This window comes from Chrysemys picta, chromosome 6 (assembly GCF_011386835.1).
Source record: "Chrysemys picta bellii isolate R12L10 chromosome 6, ASM1138683v2, whole genome shotgun sequence".
Lineage (NCBI taxonomy): Eukaryota > Metazoa > Chordata > Testudines > Emydidae > Chrysemys > Chrysemys picta.
The window spans coordinates 192,381-209,183 of NC_088796.1; the positions used below are offsets into that span (position 1 = coordinate 192,381).

Here is a 16,803-nt window from a genome sequence, read left to right on the forward strand (position 1 = left end):
TCGTCGGGCTCAACGGGTAGTGATCAATGGCTCCATGTCTAGTTGGCAGCCGGTTTCAAGTGGAGTGCCCCAAGGGTCGGTCCTGGGGCCGGTTTTGTTTAATATCTTTATTAATGATCTGGAGGATGGTGTGGACTGCACTCTCAGCAAGTTTGCAGATGACACTAAACTAGGAGGCGTGGTAGATACACTAGAGGGTAGGGATCGGATACAGAGGGACCTAGACAAATTAGAGGATTGGGCAGAAAAAAACCTGATGAGGTTCAACAAGGACAAGTGCAGAGTCCTGCACTTAGGACGGAAGAATCCCATGCACTGCTACAGACTAGGGACCGAATGGCTAGGTAGCAGTTCTGCTGAAAAGGACCTAGGGGTCACAGTGGATGAGAAGCTGGATATGAGTCAACAGTGTGCTCTTGTTGCCAAGAAGGCTAACGGCATTTTGGGCTGTATAAGTAGGGGCATTGCCAGCAGATCGAGGAACGTGATCGTTCCCCTTTATTCGACATTGGTGAGGCCTCATCTGGAATACTGTGTCCAGTTTTGGGCCCCACACTACAAGAAGGATGTGGAAAAATTGGAAAGAGTCCAGCGGAGGGCAACAAAAATGATTAGGGGTCTGGAGCACATGACTTACGAGGAGAGGCTGAGAGAACTAGGATTGTTTAGTCTCCAGAAGAGAAGAATGAGGGGGGATTTGATAGCAGCCTTCAACTACCTGAAGGGGGGTTCCAAAGAGGATGGAGCTCGGCTGTTCTCAGTGGTGGCAGATGACAGAACAAGGAGCAATGGTCTCAAGTTGCGGTGGGGGAGGTCCAGGTTGGATATCAGGAAAAACTATTTCACTAGGAGGGTGGTGAAACACTGGAATGCGTTACCTAGGGAGGTGGTGGAGTCTCCTTCCTTGGAGGTTTTTAAGGCCCGGCTTGACAAAGCCCTGGCTGGGATGATTTAGCTGGGAATTGGTCCTGCTTTGAGCAGGGGGTTGGACTAGATGACCTCTTGAGGTCCCTTCCAACTCTGATATTCTATGATTCTATGATTCTATGAGGAGGCTGGTGATGGGAGCTGAGCTGAGCGTCACTGTCCCTGGTGGGACAAAGCTGCCAGTGCAACCATCCCAGGAGCCAAATGTTCCTCCCTGGGAAGGCGCCAGGCAGCCCCCAGCGGCTCTCACGCACGGGCTCCAGGGGAGACGTTAATTACAGCCCCCGCCAGCAAGCCTGCGAACAGGAGCTACTCCCGGGCAGGGCCCTCAGGCCTGGCTGTCTGCTCAGCACAATCCAGCTCGAAGGGAGCCGGAGGGACCGAGCATGTCTGGGCACTGAACCCACCACTCCTCGTGTGCGTGTGTGAGTGTGCGCACATGTGGGGTTGTGTGTACATACGTGTGTGCAGACCCAGCCAGCCAAACCTTGACATACACACACCTTTGCTGTAGCCAAGGCTGTGCCTCCAACGGCCCTCGCCATCAGTACCAGCGCTGTCACCCTGAGCCATAGTTCAAGGGGGCACATCCAATCTCCTGCTCCGCCCCCCCACCCACGGAAACGCGCCCATCACGTGTGCCCGACGCCAGCCATTGTGCAGTAACCACACGCCCTGGGTGCTGGGGGCAAGATCTCCACTTCCTTCCTGGGGATAAACCCAGATCCTGCTGCACGGCACCTGCCCCTGCCCGGGTGAGTCGGTGACTCCACACAGCCAGGCAGGGCGACGCCCCAGTCCTGTGTCTCACCCTCCCAGCACAGGGCTGGCTGGGGGCACTGGACCCTGGCCAGACCCCGCGGGTGGGGATCCCCAGGGACGGAGGCTGAGCTACTCCCAGGCACGGACTGAGCGGCTGGCAAGGGCCAGGAGGCTGGGCGGCGACACCAGCCAGGGAGCGGGTGGGGAGCAGGGGGTGTGACATGGGGGCACTACGCAGGGTGTGCGGGGACGACACGGGGGCAGAGCGGGATAGGGTGGCATGGTGGGGGTAGGTACTGGGCTGTACTGGGGAGCACAAGGGGGATCCGATGGCAGGAGGGGTCTCAGGATGGGGGAAGGGAGATGGCAAAGCCCAGGCCCCGCCATGGAGAGCGATTGCTTTGAAGCCTACGGGTGATTTGGGACGGTGAGGAACCACTCTGCACAATTGCTCTGAGAGCGGTGCCCATCACCCCAGCGTCTGACCACCCAGCGCCAGGCCGCCAGCACCCAGCACCGCTGCCTCCCAGCACTGGCACCATGGGGCTCAGCACCGGGGCAGGGACAGACCCCCCCTTCCCCCCCGCGGAGCTCAGCACCGGGGCAGGGACAGACCCCCCTTTCCCCCCCCTCCCCCCCCGCGGGGATCAGCACTGGGGCAGGGACAGCTCCCCCCCGCCCCCCCCCCACCTGGATCAGCACCCCCCCTTCCCCCCCGCGGGGATCAGCACTGGGGCAGGGACAGACCCCCCCTTCTCCCCCCCCCCCGCGGGGCTCAGCACTGGGGCAGGGACAGACCCCCCCTCCCTCCCCCGCGGGGATCAGCACTGGGGCAGGGACAGCTCCACCCCCGCCCCCCCACCGGGATCAGCACCGGGGCGGGGACAGTTCCCCATTCCCCTCCCCCCGCCAGGGATCAGCACCGAGGCAGGGACAGACCCCTCCCCTTGCCCCCCCCCCGGACGGGGACAGCTCCACCCCCCCCCACCCCACCCCCCGGGACCCCCCGGGGCAGGGACAGCTCCAGGCCCCCCTCCGGGCCCCCCGCAGCCCCCCAGCCCCCCGGCCCCGCCCCACTCACCGGCCAGGGGCCCCGCGCCGAGCAGCAGCAGCAGCAGCAGCAGCCGCCGCCGGGCCATGCTCCGCGCCGCGCTCCCCCGGCCCCGCACCATCCCCGCAGCCGCCCGCAGCCATGACGTCAGGCCGAGCGCCTCCCATTGGCCTGGCGAACGCCGAGCGCCCTGGAGGTCGCCGCCGATTGGCCGAGCCGCTGCCACTCACCGAGCCGGCCCGCCCCGGCCGCTGCCGCTGCCGCTGGTCCAGGGGCAGCTGCTTCCCCGCTGCCCGGCCGGGGCGGGGCGGGGGGGCGGGAGGGAGATGGGGGAGATGGGGGTGGGGGTGGAGAGAGGTGGGGATAGAGGTGGGGTGAGAGGAGGCTATGGGGCGATGGAGGTGGGGCAGAGCGGGGTGGATGGGGTGTGATGGGGGTGGAGGTGGGGTGGAGTGGGGGAATGGAGGAGGGTTGAGGTGGGATGATGGAGGTGGGGCGATGGAGGTGGGGCAGAGCGGGGTGGATGGGGTGTGATGGGGTGGAGGTGGGGTGGAGTGGGGGAATGGAGGAGGGTTGAGGTGGGGTGATGGAGGTGGGGCGATGGAGGTGGGGCAGAGCGGGGTGTGTGGGGTGAGATGGGGGTGGAGGTGGAGAGAGGTGGGGATAGAGGTGGGGTGAGAGGAGGCTATGGGGCGATGGAGGTGGGGCAGAGCGGGGTGGATGGGGTGTGATGGGGTGGAGGTGGGGTGGAGCGGGGGAATGGAGGAGGGTTGAGGTGGGATGATGGAGGTGGGGCGATGGAGGTGGGGCGGAGCGGGGTGGATGGGGTGTGATGGGGTGGAGGTGGGGTGGAGTGGGGGAATGGAGGAGGGTTGAGGTGGGATGATGGAGGTGGGGTGATGGAGGTGGGGCAGGGCGGGGTGTATGGGGTGTGATGGGGTGGAGGTGGGGTGGAGCGGGGGAATGGAGGAGGGTTGAGGTGGGATGATGGAGGTGGGGCGATGGAGGTGGGGCGGAGCGGGGTGTATCGGGGGTGATGGGGTGGAGGTGGGGTGGAGCGGGGGAATGGAGGAGGGTTGAGGTGGGATGATGGAGGTGGGGCGATGGAGGTGGGGCAGAGCGGGGTGGATGGGGTGTGATGGGGTGGAGGTGGGTGGATTGGGGGAATGGAGGAGGGTTGAGGTGGGATGATGGAGGTGGGGCGATGGAGGTGGAGCGGGGTGTATCGGGTGTGATGGGGTGGAGGTGGGGTGGAGCGGGGGAATGGAGGAGGGTTGAGGTGGGATGATGGAGGTGGGGCGATGGAGGTGGGGCAGAGCGGGGTGGATGGGGTGTGATGGGGTGGAGGTGGGGTGGAGCGGGGGAATGGAGGAGGGTTGAGGTGGGATGATGGAGGTGGGGCGATGGAGGTGGGGCGGAGCGGGGTGGATGGGGTGTGATGGGGTGGAGGTGGGGTGGAGTGGGGGAATGGAGGAGGGTTGAGGTGGGATGATGGAGGTGGGGTGATGGAGGTGGGGCAGGGCGGGGTGTATGGGGTGTGATGGGGGGGAGGTGGGGTGGAGTGGGGGAATGGAGGAGGGTTGAGGTGGGATGATGGAGGTGGGGCAATGGAGGTGGGGCGGAGCGGGGTGTATCGGGGGTGATGGGGTGGAGGTGGGGTGGAGCGGGGGAATGGAGGAGGGTTGAGGTGGGATGATGGAGGTGGGGCGATGGAGGTGGGGCAGAGCGGGGTGGATGGGGTGTGATGGGGTGGAGGTGGGTGGATTGGGGGAATGGAGGAGGGTTGAGGTGGGATGATGGAGGTGGGGCGATGGAGGTGGAGCGGGGTGTATCGGGTGTGATGGGGTGGAGGTGGGGTGGAGCGGGGGAATGGAGGAGGGTTGAGGTGGGATGATGGAGGTGGGGTGATGGAGGTGGGGCAGGGCGGGGTGTATGGGGTGTGATGGGGTGGAGGTGGGGTGGAGCGGGGGAATGGAGGAGGGTTGAGGTGGGATGATGGAGGTGGGGCGATGGAGGTGGGGCGGAGCGGGGTGGATGGGGTGTGATGGGGTGGAGGTGGGGTGCAGTGGGGTAATGGAGGAGGGTTGAAGTGGGATGATGGAGGTGGGGTGATGGAGGTGGGGCAGGGCGGGGTGTATGGGGTGTGATGGGGTGGAGGTGGGGTGGAGTGGGGGAATGGAGGTGGGTTGAGGTGGGATGATGGAGGTGGGGCGATGGAGGTGGGGCAGAGCGGGGTGGATGGGGTGTGATGGGGGTGGAGGTGGGGCGGAGCGGGGGAATGGAGGAGGGTTGAGGTGGGATGATGGAGGTGGGGCGATGGAGGTGGGGCAGAGCGGGGTGGATGGGGGGGGATGGGGTGGAGGTGGGGTGGAGTGAGGGAATGGAGGAGGGTTGAGGTGGGATGATGGAGGTGGGGCGATGGAGGTGGGGCAGAGCGGGGTGGATGGGGTGTGATGGGGTGGAGGTGGGGTGGAGCGGGGGAATGGAGGAGGGTTGAGGTGGGATGATGGAGGTGGGGCGATGGAGGTGGGGCGGAGCGGGGTGTATGGGGTGTGATGGGGTGGAGGTGGGTGGATTGGGGGAATGGAGGTGGGTTGAGGTGGGATGATGGAGGTGGGGCGATGGAGGTGGGGCAGAGCGGGGTGGATGGGGGGTGATGGGGTGGAGGTGGGGCGGAGTGGGGGAATGGAGGTGGGTTGAGGTGGGATGATGGAGGTGGGGCGATGGAGGTGGGGCAGAGCGGGGTGGATGGGGTGTGATGGGGTGGAGGTGGGGTGGAGCGGGGGAATGGAGGTGGGTTGAGGTGGGATGATGGAGGTGGGGCGATGGAGGTGGGGCGGAGCGGGGTGGATGGGGTGTGATGGGGTGGAGGTGGGGTGGAGCAGGGGAATGGAGGAGGGTTGAGGTGGGATGATGGAGGTGGGGTGATGGAGGTGGGGCAGGGCGGGGTGTATGGGGTGTGATGGGGGTGGAGGTGGAGAGAGGTGGGGATAGAGGTGGGGTGAGAGGAGGCTATGGGGCGATGGAGGTGGGGCAGAGCGGGGTGGATGGGGTGTGATGGGGTGGAGGTGGGGTGGAGCGGGGGAATGGAGAAGGGTTGAGGTGGGATGATGGAGGTGGGGCGATGGAGGTGGGGCGGAGCGGGGTGGATGGGGGGTGATGGGGTGGAGGTGGGGTGGAGTGGGGGAATGGAGGAGGGTTGAGGTGGGATGATGGAGGTGGGGTGATGGAGGTGGGGCAGGGCGGGGTGTATGGGGTGTGATGGGGTGGAGGTGGGGTGGAGCGGGGGAATGGAGGAGGGTTGAGGTGGGATGATGGAGGTGGGGCGATGGAGGTGGGGCGGAGCGGGGTGTATCGGGGGTGATGGGGTGGAGGTGGGGTGGAGCGGGGGAATGGAGGAGGGTTGAGGTGGGATGATGGAGGTGGGGCGATGGAGGTGGGGCAGAGCGGGGTGGATGGGGTGTGATGGGGTGGAGGTGGGTGGATTGGGGGAATGGAGGAGGGTTGAGGTGGGATGATGGAGGTGGGGCGATGGAGGTGGAGCGGGGTGTATCGGGTGTGATGGGGTGGAGGTGGGGTGGAGCGGGGGAATGGAGGAGGGTTGAGGTGGGATGATGGAGGTGGGGCGATGGAGGTGGGGCAGAGCGGGGTGGATGGGGTGTGATGGGGTGGAGGTGGGGTGGAGCGGGGGAATGGAGGAGGGTTGAGGTGGGATGATGGAGGTGGGGCGATGGAGGTGGGGCGGAGCGGGGTGGATGGGGTGTGATGGGGTGGAGGTGGGGTGGAGTGGGGGAATGGAGGAGGGTTGAGGTGGGATGATGGAGGTGGGGTGATGGAGGTGGGGCAGGGCGGGGTGTATGGGGTGTGATGGGTGGAGGTGGGGTGGAGTGGGGGAATGGAGGAGGGTTGAGGTGGGATGATGGAGGTGGGGCAATGGAGGTGGGGCGGAGCGGGGTGTATCGGGGGTGATGGGGTGGAGGTGGGGTGGAGCGGGGGAATGGAGGAGGGTTGAGGTGGGATGATGGAGGTGGGGCGATGGAGGTGGGGCAGAGCGGGGTGGATGGGGTGTGATGGGGTGGAGGTGGGTGGATTGGGGGAATGGAGGAGGGTTGAGGTGGGATGATGGAGGTGGGGCGATGGAGGTGGAGCGGGGTGTATCGGGTGTGATGGGGTGGAGGTGGGGTGGAGCGGGGGAATGGAGGAGGGTTGAGGTGGGATGATGGAGGTGGGGTGATGGAGGTGGGGCAGGGCGGGGTGTATGGGGTGTGATGGGGTGGAGGTGGGGTGGAGCGGGGGAATGGAGGAGGGTTGAGGTGGGATGATGGAGGTGGGGCGATGGAGGTGGGGCGGAGCGGGGTGGATGGGGTGTGATGGGGTGGAGGTGGGGTGGAGTGGGGGAATGGAGGAGGGTTGAAGTGGGATGATGGAGGTGGGGTGATGGAGGTGGGGCAGGGCGGGGTGTATGGGGTGTGATGGGGTGGAGGTGGGGTGGAGTGGGGGAATGGAGGTGGGTTGAGGTGGGATGATGGAGGTGGGGCGATGGAGGTGGGGCAGAGCGGGGTGGATGGGGTGTGATGGGGGTGGAGGTGGGGCGGAGCGGGGGAATGGAGGAGGGTTGAGGTGGGATGATGGAGGTGGGGCGATGGAGGTGGGGCAGAGCGGGGTGGATGGGGGGTGATGGGGTGGAGGTGGGGTGGAGTGAGGGAATGGAGGAGGGTTGAGGTGGGATGATGGAGGTGGGGCGATGGAGGTGGGGCAGAGCGGGGTGGATGGGGTGTGATGGGGTGGAGGTGGGGTGGAGCGGGGGAATGGAGGAGGGTTGAGGTGGGATGATGGAGGTGGGGCGATGGAGGTGGGGCGGAGCGGGGTGTATGGGGTGTGATGGGGTGGAGGTGGGTGGATTGGGGGAATGGAGGTGGGTTGAGGTGGGATGATGGAGGTGGGGCGATGGAGGTGGGGCAGAGCGGGGTGGATGGGGGGTGATGGGGTGGAGGTGGGGCGGAGTGGGGGAATGGAGGTGGGTTGAGGTGGGATGATGGAGGTGGGGCGATGGAGGTGGGGCGGAGCGGGGTGGATGGGGTGTGATGGGGTGGAGGTGGGGTGGAGCAGGGGAATGGAGGAGGGTTGAGGTGGGATGATGGAGGTGGGGTGATGGAGGTGGGGCAGGGCGGGGTGTATGGGGTGTGATGGGGTGGAGGTGGGGTGGAGTGGGGGAATGGAGGAGGGTTGAAGTGGGATGATGGAGGTGGGGTGATGGAGGTGGGGCAGGGCGGGGTGTATGGGGTGTGATGGGGGTGGAGGTGGGTGGATTGGGGGAATGGAGGAGGGTTGAGGTGGGATGATGGAGGTGGGGCGATGGAGGTGGGGCGGAGCGGGGTGGATGGGGGGGTGATGGGGTGGAGGTGGGTGGATTGGGGGAATGGAGGAGGGTTGAGGTGGGATGATGGAGGTGGGATGATGGAGGTGGGGCAGAGCGGGGTGAATGGGGTGTGATGGTGTGGAGGTGGGGTGGAGTGGGGGAATGGAGGAGGGTTGAGGTGGGATGATGGAGGTGGGGCGATGGAGGTGGGGCGGAGCGGGGTGGATGGGGTGTGATGGGGTGGAGGTGGGGTGGAGCGGGGGAATGGAGGAGGGTTGAGGTGGGATGATGGAGGTGGGGCGATGGAGGTGGGGCAGAGCGGGGTGTATCGGGTGTGATGGGGTGGAGGTGGGGTGGAGCGGGGGAATGGAGGAGGGTTGAAGTGGGATGATGGAGGTGGGGCGATGGAGGTGGGGCAGAGCGGGGTGGATGGGGGGTGATGGGGTGGAGGTGGGTGGAGTGGGGGAATGGAGGAGGGTTGAGGTGGGATGATGGAGGTGGGGTGAGAGGAGGCTATGGGGCGATGGAGGTGGGGCGGAGCGGGGTGGATGGGGGGTGATGGGGTGGAGGTGGGGTGGAGCGGGGGAATGGAGGAGGGTTGAGGTGGGATGATGGAGGTGGGGCGATGGAGGTGGGGCGGAGCGGGGTGGATGGGGTGTGATGGGTGGAGGTGGGGTGGAGCGGGGGAATGGAGGAGGGTTGAAGTGGGATGATGGAGGTGGGGCGATGGAGGTGGGGCAGAGCGGGGTGGATGGGGTGTGATGGGGTGGAGGTGGGGTGGAGCGGGGGAATGGAGGAGGGTTGAGGTGGGATGATGGAGGTGGGGCGATGGAGGTGGGGCAGAGCGGGGTGTATCGGGTGTGATGGGGTGGAGGTGGGGTGGAGCGGGGGAATGGAGGAGGGTTGAAGTGGGATGATGGAGGTGGGGCGATGGAGGTGGGGCAGAGCGGGGTGGATGGGGGGTGATGGGGTGGAGGTGGGTGGAGTGGGGGAATGGAGGAGGGTTGAGGTGGGATAATGGAGGTGGGGCGATGGAGGTGGGGCAGAGCGGAGTGGATGGGGTGTGATGGGTGGAGGTGGGGTGGAGTGGGGGAATGGAGGAGGGTTGAGGTGGGATGATGGAGGTGGGGCGATGGAGGTGGGGCGGAGCGGGGTGGATGGGGTGTGATGGGGTGGAGGTGGGGTGGAGCGGGGGAATGGAGGAGGGTTGAGGTGGGATGATGGAGGTGGGGCGATGGAGGTGGGGCGGAGCGGGGTGGATGGGGTGTGATGGGGTGGAGGTGGGGTGGAGTGGGGGAATGGAGGAGGGTTGAGGTGGGATGATGGAGGTGGGGTGATGGAGGAGGGGTGATGGAGGTGGGGCAGGGCGGGGTGGGTGGGGTGAGATGGGGTGGAGTGGGGGAATGGAGGAGGGTTGAAGTGGGATGATGGAGGTGGGGCAGAGCGGGGTGAATGGGGTGTGATGGGGTGGAGGTGGGGTGGAGCGGGGGAATGGAGGAGGGTTGAGGTGGGATGATGGAGGTGGGGCGATGGAGGTGGGGCAGAGCGGGGTGGATGGGGGGTGATGGGGTGGAGGTGGGGTGGAGTGGGGGAATGGAGGAGGGTTGAGGTGGGATGATGGAGGTGGGGTGATGGAGGTGGGGCGATGGAGGTGGGGCAGAGCGGGGTGTATGGGGTGTGATGGGGTGGAGGTGGGGTGGAGTGGGGGAATGGAGGAGGGTTGAGGTGGGATGATGGAGGTGGGGCGATGGAGGTGGGGCAGGGCGGGGTGTATGGGGTGTGATGGGGTGGAGGTGGGGTGGAGCGGGGGAATGGAGGAGGGTTGAGGTGGGATGATGGAGGTGGGATGATGGAGGTGGGGTGATGGAGGTGGGGCAGGGCGGGGTGTATGGGGTGTGATGGGGTGGAGGTGGGGTGGAGCGGGGGAATGGAGGAGGGTTGAGGTGGGATGATGGAGGTGGGGCGATGGAGGTGGGGCAGAGCGGGGTGGATGGGGTGTGATGGGGTGGAGATGGGGTGGAGCGGGGGAATGGAGGAGGGTTGAGGTGGGGTGATGGAGGTGGGGCGATGGAGGTGGGGCAGAGCGGGGTGTGTGGGGTGAGATGGGGGTGGAGGTGGAGAGAGGTGGGGATAGAGGTGGGGTGAGAGGAGGCTATGGGGCGATGGAGGTGGGGCGGGGTGTATGGGGTGTGATGGGGTGGAGGTGGGGTGGAGCGGGGGACTGGAGGAGGGTTGAAGTGGGATGATGGAGGTGGGGCGATGGAGGTGGGGCAGAGCGGGGTGGATGGGGGGTGATGGGGTGGAGGTGGGGTGGAGCGGGGGAATGGAGGAGGGTTGAGGTGGGATGATGGAGGTGGGGCGATGGAGGTGGGGCAGAGCGGGGTGTATTGGGTGTGATGGGGTGGAGGTGGGGTGGAGCGGGGGAATGGAGGAGGGTTGAGGTGGGATGATGGAGGTGGGGCGATGGAGGTGGGGCGGAGCGGGGTGTATGGGGTGTGATGGGGTGGAGGTGGGGTGGAGCGGGGGACTGGAGGAGGGTTGAAGTGGGATGATGGAGGTGGGGCGATGGAGGTGGGGCAGAGCGGGGTGGATGGGGTGTGATGGGGTGGAGGTGGGGTGGAGTGGGGGAATGGAGGAGGGTTGAGGTGGGATGATGGAGGTGGGGTGATGGAGGTGGGGCAGGGCGGGGTGTATGGGGTGTGATGGGGTGGAGGTGGGGTGGAGCGGGGGAATGGAGGAGGGTTGAGGTGGGATGATGGAGGTGGGGTGATGGAGGTGGGGCAGGGCGGGGTGTATGGGGTGTGATGGGGTGGAGGTGGGGTGGAGTGGGGGAATGGAGGAGGGTTGAGGTGGGATGATGGAGGTGGGGCGATGGAGGTGGGGCAGAGCGGGGTGGGTGGGGTGTGATGGGGTGGAGGTGGGGTGGAGTGGGGGAATGGAGGAGGGTTGAAGTGGGATGATGGAGGTGGGATGATGGAGGTGGGGCAGAGCAGGGTGTATGGGGTGTGATGGGGTGGAGCAGGGGAATGGAGGAGGGTTGAGGTGGGATGATGGAGGTGGGATGATGGAGGTGGGGCAGAGCGGGGTGGGTGTGGTGAGATGGGGTGGAGATGGGGTGGAGTGGGGGAATAGAGGAGGGTTGAAGTGGGATGATGGAGGTTTGGCAGAGTGGGGTGAATGGGGTGTGATGGGGGTGGAGGTGTGGGGGGGCGTGTCTGGGCTCCGCAGGGTGGTGCTGGAGTCTGGGAACGCACAGCTGCCCACGGCCTGCCCCGGGGCCCTTCCTCAGCAGCAGCTGCAGCCTCTGGAGGGGGGCCTGGCGGGGTGGCCTGTGTTCCTGGGATTTCACGCTTGGGTGGCCAGGCCAGGCAGCGGGAAGGTGCCCGCCAGGCCCTGCTGTGCGCCAGAGGGGCTGAAGAGCTGGGGCAGCGCGGGAGGCTGGGGCTGGACATGCTGCAAACACCCTGCAGAGCGCTGGGCCAGAGTGGGGCATCAGCACTCGGGGGGCACAGTGGGCCCAGTCGCTGTGGGAGAAGGTCCTTGGGCATGTCAGTGGGGCCCATGGAGCCGGGGCTGGGGTAGTGCCACCACGTCACTGTCAGAGACTGGCCCAGCTGGGAATCTAGAGGAAGCAGCAATATTAATGCTGATGGCTAATGCCCTGTTTCGCTCTGGTAACCCTGTGGGTAGTTAGCCGCACTGGTGGCCAGCGGGCCCAACGGCTCGCCGGGGGGAGGCTGCGGGGGTTCAGATGCAGCGCAGGGAGGGAGACGTGGGGCAGGGGTCTGCAGATCCCACAGTCCCTGGTTAGCTGGAGCCCAGGGTTGGTTTGTCTGGAAATTCCCCCAGAGACCCGGCCCCAGGTTCCTTAGTTCATGTCGGCTGCTGAGCGCTGGATCCCCGGACAGGCAGCGTCCCCTGGTGGGGAAAGAGCACAGAGCCAGCCAGGATGCACAGACCTCTTCTGCCAGCAGCGAAACAGACCGGCCCTCTGACACCGAATCACAGCACTGGTCCCATTACTGCCAGGGCCAAAGGCCAGTCACGTACCCCAGCTCAGTTACACCACAGAAGGGGACGTGTGACGCAGTTTGAGTCCCAAGGAACGGGACCCGCGAGCCCCTTAGAGTCCCCGAGAGCCCGGGGGAACGGGGGACGCGCGAGCCCGTCAGAGCCCCCAAGAGCCCGGGGGAACGGGGGTTGTGTGAGCCTGTTAGAGCCCCCCGAGAGCCCAGTGGAACGGGGGACGTGCGAGCCCGTTAGAGCCCCCGAGAGCCCGGCGGAACGGGGGACGCGCGAGCCCGTCAGAGCCCCCGAGAGCCCGGTGGAACGGGGGACGCGCGAGCCCCTTAGAGCCCCCCGAGAGCCCGGTGGAATGGGGGACGCGCGAGCCCGTCAGAGCCCCTCGAGAGCCCGGCTCCCGGCTCCTCTGTCCTGCCCTGCCAAGAGCCTCACATCACAGCTGGGGGCCCTGTCTCGGACTCACAGGACTCGTGCTCTCTCCCGGCCCCGTGCAGTCCGTGGGGGGTGCCCCCTTCAGAGCAACAGCCCTTCTCGGGGGTCCCCTCTCTCTCGGGGCTAAACCCCTCCGCCTCCTGGAGCCGCACCTCTGTGAGCCTCAGCACGTCTGTCTCTGCCGTGCGCCCCCTCAGGGAGTCCCCTCACTCTGGGCCCCCGGTGCCTTCACCCCCAGAGGGAGCAATGCAGCCCTGATCTCTAGCCCGGAGCGACTCTCAGCCAGTGTAACACAGGAGGGTTTAGTGAGCGTCTGAACCCAGCACAGGAAACTCTCCGGGCCTCAGGCACAGCACATCTAGGTCTGTCCAGCCTCCAGGGGGGCTCTGGCTGCTCTTCCCTCCCAGCCCAGAGACCCCCTTCCAGCCAAGGCATCATCTCCCCCACAGCTCCTCCCCGGCCTTGTCTTCGGTCCCAGGTAAACAGGTCACTGGGGCCCTCCCTCATCCATCCTTCGTTCCCCTCTGGCCAGAACCAGCTGAGGGCCGAGCTGGGGTGGGCCTCTTAGTCACCAGGTCACCAGTCGCCAGGGTTCCCATCTCCAGGACATTGTCCAGGGATCCCGGCTGCCAGGTGAGGTCACACCTGGTCCCCTGCAACAGCAAACCCTCTCCCACCACCTTGTTAAACATGCAGCACACAGGGAAACTGAGGCACGCACACGCTATTCATGTAAAACACTACAAAAATCCCCAACTTCATCACATCTCTCCCCCCTTCGAGTCTGAACTGAGCAGGGTCACTCCAGCCAGTGACCTGGGGATGTTCAGGCCCCCCTCTCTGGGACAAAGCATCTGCTATAACATTTGCGCTCCTCTTAACATGGACCATCCCCACCTGATCATCCTGGCGGATCAGACTCTGCCCTAGGAGTTTGGCATTAGGTCCCTTTCATCTGGCGCAGCCACGTCAGGGTGAGTGGTCCGTGTACACCATAAAGCGCCGCCCAGATAGCTCTGGCTACAGCATTTAAAGAGCCCATCCCAGGGCCAGGCAGTCCTTCTCTATGACCGCGTCGTTCTGCTCCCGGAGGAGCAGCTTCTTGCTCAGGTACACAGTGGAGTGTCTCTTCCCCTTCGCCTTGGCCTGCATCAGCACCGCGCCCAGCCCTGCCTCTGAGGCGTGTCGGTGAACGCCATAAAGGGTTGGTCCAAGTCTGGGTTTGCCAGGCCCAGCCCCAGCCCCTGCTCCTGGGTCAGAGCCTCCTTCAGCACACAGAGCGCCGTCTGGCACTGCTCGGTCCAGACCCCCTTGTCTGGCTTGTCCAACTTACCAATCTTCGTAATGGGAGCTAAAGTGGGGTACAACCCTTCAGTGGTACCTGCCATCCCATTACAGGCCTGGGCCTGTCTCTTGGTTTGAGGAATGGGCCAATCTCTGGTTACCTTCACCTTGGCCAGCTCTGGCTTTAGGCAGCCGCTTCGCACCTTGTGGCCCAGGTACGACACCTCTGCCACCCTCTTCTTACCCTTTCCGGCCTCTATCATCCGTCCCGCATCCTGGAGGTGTCCCAGCCCCCTCTTCACTGGGACACACGGTTCTCCCAGGTCGGACTGAAGACACCGATATCATGAATGTAGCCAGGCACGGTCCTCCACCCCCTCAGTAACTGACCCCCTAGCACTGGGGGGTGGCAGCTGCCCCCTTGAGGCCGAAAGGTAGGACCAGGAACTCAGAGCCCTATGGGGTGATGGGAGCAGATTTTAACCCGGAAACTGGGTCCAAAGGCACCTGCCAGTAGCCCCTGGTGAGAGTCACAGTAGTGAGGTAACGCCCCCCCACGCACATACCTTGTCTGGGGTTTTGTCAGTCCTGGGCATGGAGCAGGCGTCGAACACGGTGATGGCATTGAGATTCCAGTAGTGCACATGGGGGCTGATCGACCCCTCTTACTTGGGGACCAGCACCACGGGGGAGGCCCAGGGCTGGAGGAGGCTGGATCACCCCTAACGCCAGCATGTCATTGACCTCTCTTTCCAGATGCCAGGCCAGATCCCGGGCTTTTCCCCCGTGACTGTGAACGGGGAACACCTCCCCTCCCGCCACAGACAACTCAATTAGTGAGCCCAGGCCTGGCTGAGGGGTGAGCCCAGGCCTGGCTGCGGGGCGAACGCAGCCCCTCTGATCTCAGCCGGCAGACAGGGGTTAGCTGGTCAGAGAGGGGAAGTTATTCCAGCAGGAGGTCGGCTCCTGGCTTAGGAGAGAGATTCCCTTTGCCCTTCTCCTTCCCCGGCCCACACACGCGGCCGCACGGACAGTCTCCCTGTCAAAGTACAGCTTCATTATGTCGACAATTGGGCAGCTCCAGCACATGCCTCACCTCCGTCAGCTGCTTGCTGATTTCCCAGGGCTCTCCCCAGGCTCTTCGCACTGCGCTGAGACCCCTCTTCCGGTCCCCGATCAGGCACGTTGTCGTGCCAGCCCTTCTGCAGTTCCTGGGCCCCGGCTAGGTTCTTCCTGGCCATGAGCTCAGGGGGCTTTCCCTAGAACAATAGCTCCGAATCCACCACCGAGTCCCCATTTGTTTCTCATCAAGTCGAGGGGTCCCCTCCTCCTTCCACACACCAACTCAAGAGGGTGGACCCCTGTGCATTACCGGGGCAGTAAACGTTCTGCAGCAGCTCTCGCTGGGTGTGCTGAACCCCCTGAAGATGGGACATCCCCCCAGGGGTACTTCTGGGGGACAACCTGACACCCTCTGATCCCCCCAGTTCAGTTTCTCTCAGAGAGCCCTTTCCTGGTACCAGATCCCTTCTCTCACTGGATCCTTTCCCAGAATCTTGCAACACTGGGGCCCACAAGGCCCCCGCTTCTTCCAGGCGGGATCCTTCTGCGGCCAGGTCTAGAATTCAGCTGCTGGGTTTGGGGCCCAGCCCTCACCCCTGTGCCTTAGTTTCCCCACCTCGGGACAAGGCCTTGGTCTCAGCCCTGTCGCTGACAACTCCCTTCCCCACATTGGAGGTTCCACGCCCCCCTGCTGGGTGGATTTCCAGTGCCAGGCCAAGTGACCCTCCCTGACCTCAGCTACAGGCAAGGACCAGGGCACCGTCTGGCCAGTTCTTCAGTCCATCCCCCAGCAGCACCTCTGCCGGGAGCTGATCCTGCACCCCAACCTCTAAGGGGCCCCATTCAGATGTGTCCTCACTACCGGACCGTAACTGGGGTCCGACCACCCCCAGCACCCGTGTCCCAGTGGGGTTAGGGAGCGAGCCCACTGCCGCATCAGAGCCAGTGTGAGCCACCTGTCCCCTGTGCAGGGCTGTTGTCCCACTCAGCTCCAGGGGCTGGCTACAGACAGACAGGTAACCGGCGCTTCGCAGGTGTTCCCTGGTGCTACTAGCCGGGGGGAAAGTTCCCCCTCCCTGCCAGCTGGGCCAGTTATGGGCCATTCACATGCTCACTGGCTCCTGCCCTCTCCATCTTCCAATCTCCGGGTTCAGCTCTTTACCTGTTACTGGCACGGGGTCTGGATCCTGTCTTAGAGATACAGTCACTTCCCACGAGTACGTCAAAGCTGATGTGCTGAAGGACCCCAGCTAAGAGCCCTGCACCCTGATCCTTCCTGTGTCTGCACAGGAACCCCAGGGGAACGGCTACCGGCTGGGAGCCTCCCCCCAAGTCACACGGTGTCACGGAGTCCCCAGGCGATACTCTGGAACTGCTCCCCACAAAGCCAGTCAGGACTTTGGGGAGCCTCCTCTCCCTCGGAGCAGACTGTCTTCAGGGCAAGAAGCTCCCACGGCTTCACTTTTCTGGGTCTGACCTTGGAGCATTCAGCATATGCCCCTCCGTGCGCTTCCCACAGCGAGTCCGCCCAGGTGGGGTCCTGGGGAAGCCAGAGGGTCCTGCACCCCCACTTCGCAGTCAGACGTGACTCTCAGCCAGCCAGTAAAACAGGTTTATTAGATGACAGGAACATGGTCTAAAACAGAGCTTGTAGGTACAGAGAACAGGACCCCTCAGCCGGGTCCATTTTGGGGGGCAGTGAGCCAGACACCCATGTCTGCACTTCACTCCTCGTCCCCAGCTAGCTCCAAACTGAACCTCTCCAGCCCCTCCTCTCTGGCCTTTGTCCCTTTCCCGGGCCAGGAGGTCACCTGATCTCTTTGTTCTCCAACACCTTCAGTTGGCATCTTTGCAGGGGAGAGGCCCAGGCCATCAGTTGCCAGGAGACAGAGTGCCGGCCATT

At 64.6% G+C, this 16,803-nt stretch overlaps 1 protein-coding gene across 1 annotated transcript in view; it reads right to left on the reverse strand.

The window, feature by feature from the left end:
• Positions 1-2,881, reverse strand: part of TMEM8B (transmembrane protein 8B) — a 41,642-nt gene extending 38,761 nt beyond the window's left edge. The window contains exon 1 of the mRNA XM_065549927.1: positions 2,771-2,881. Within this exon, the coding sequence (XP_065405999.1) occupies positions 2,771-2,861 (91 nt within the window). The 5' untranslated portion in view covers positions 2,862-2,881. The remainder of the gene's footprint in view (positions 1-2,770) is intronic.
• Between the last annotated feature and the right edge of the window lie 13,922 nt (positions 2,882-16,803).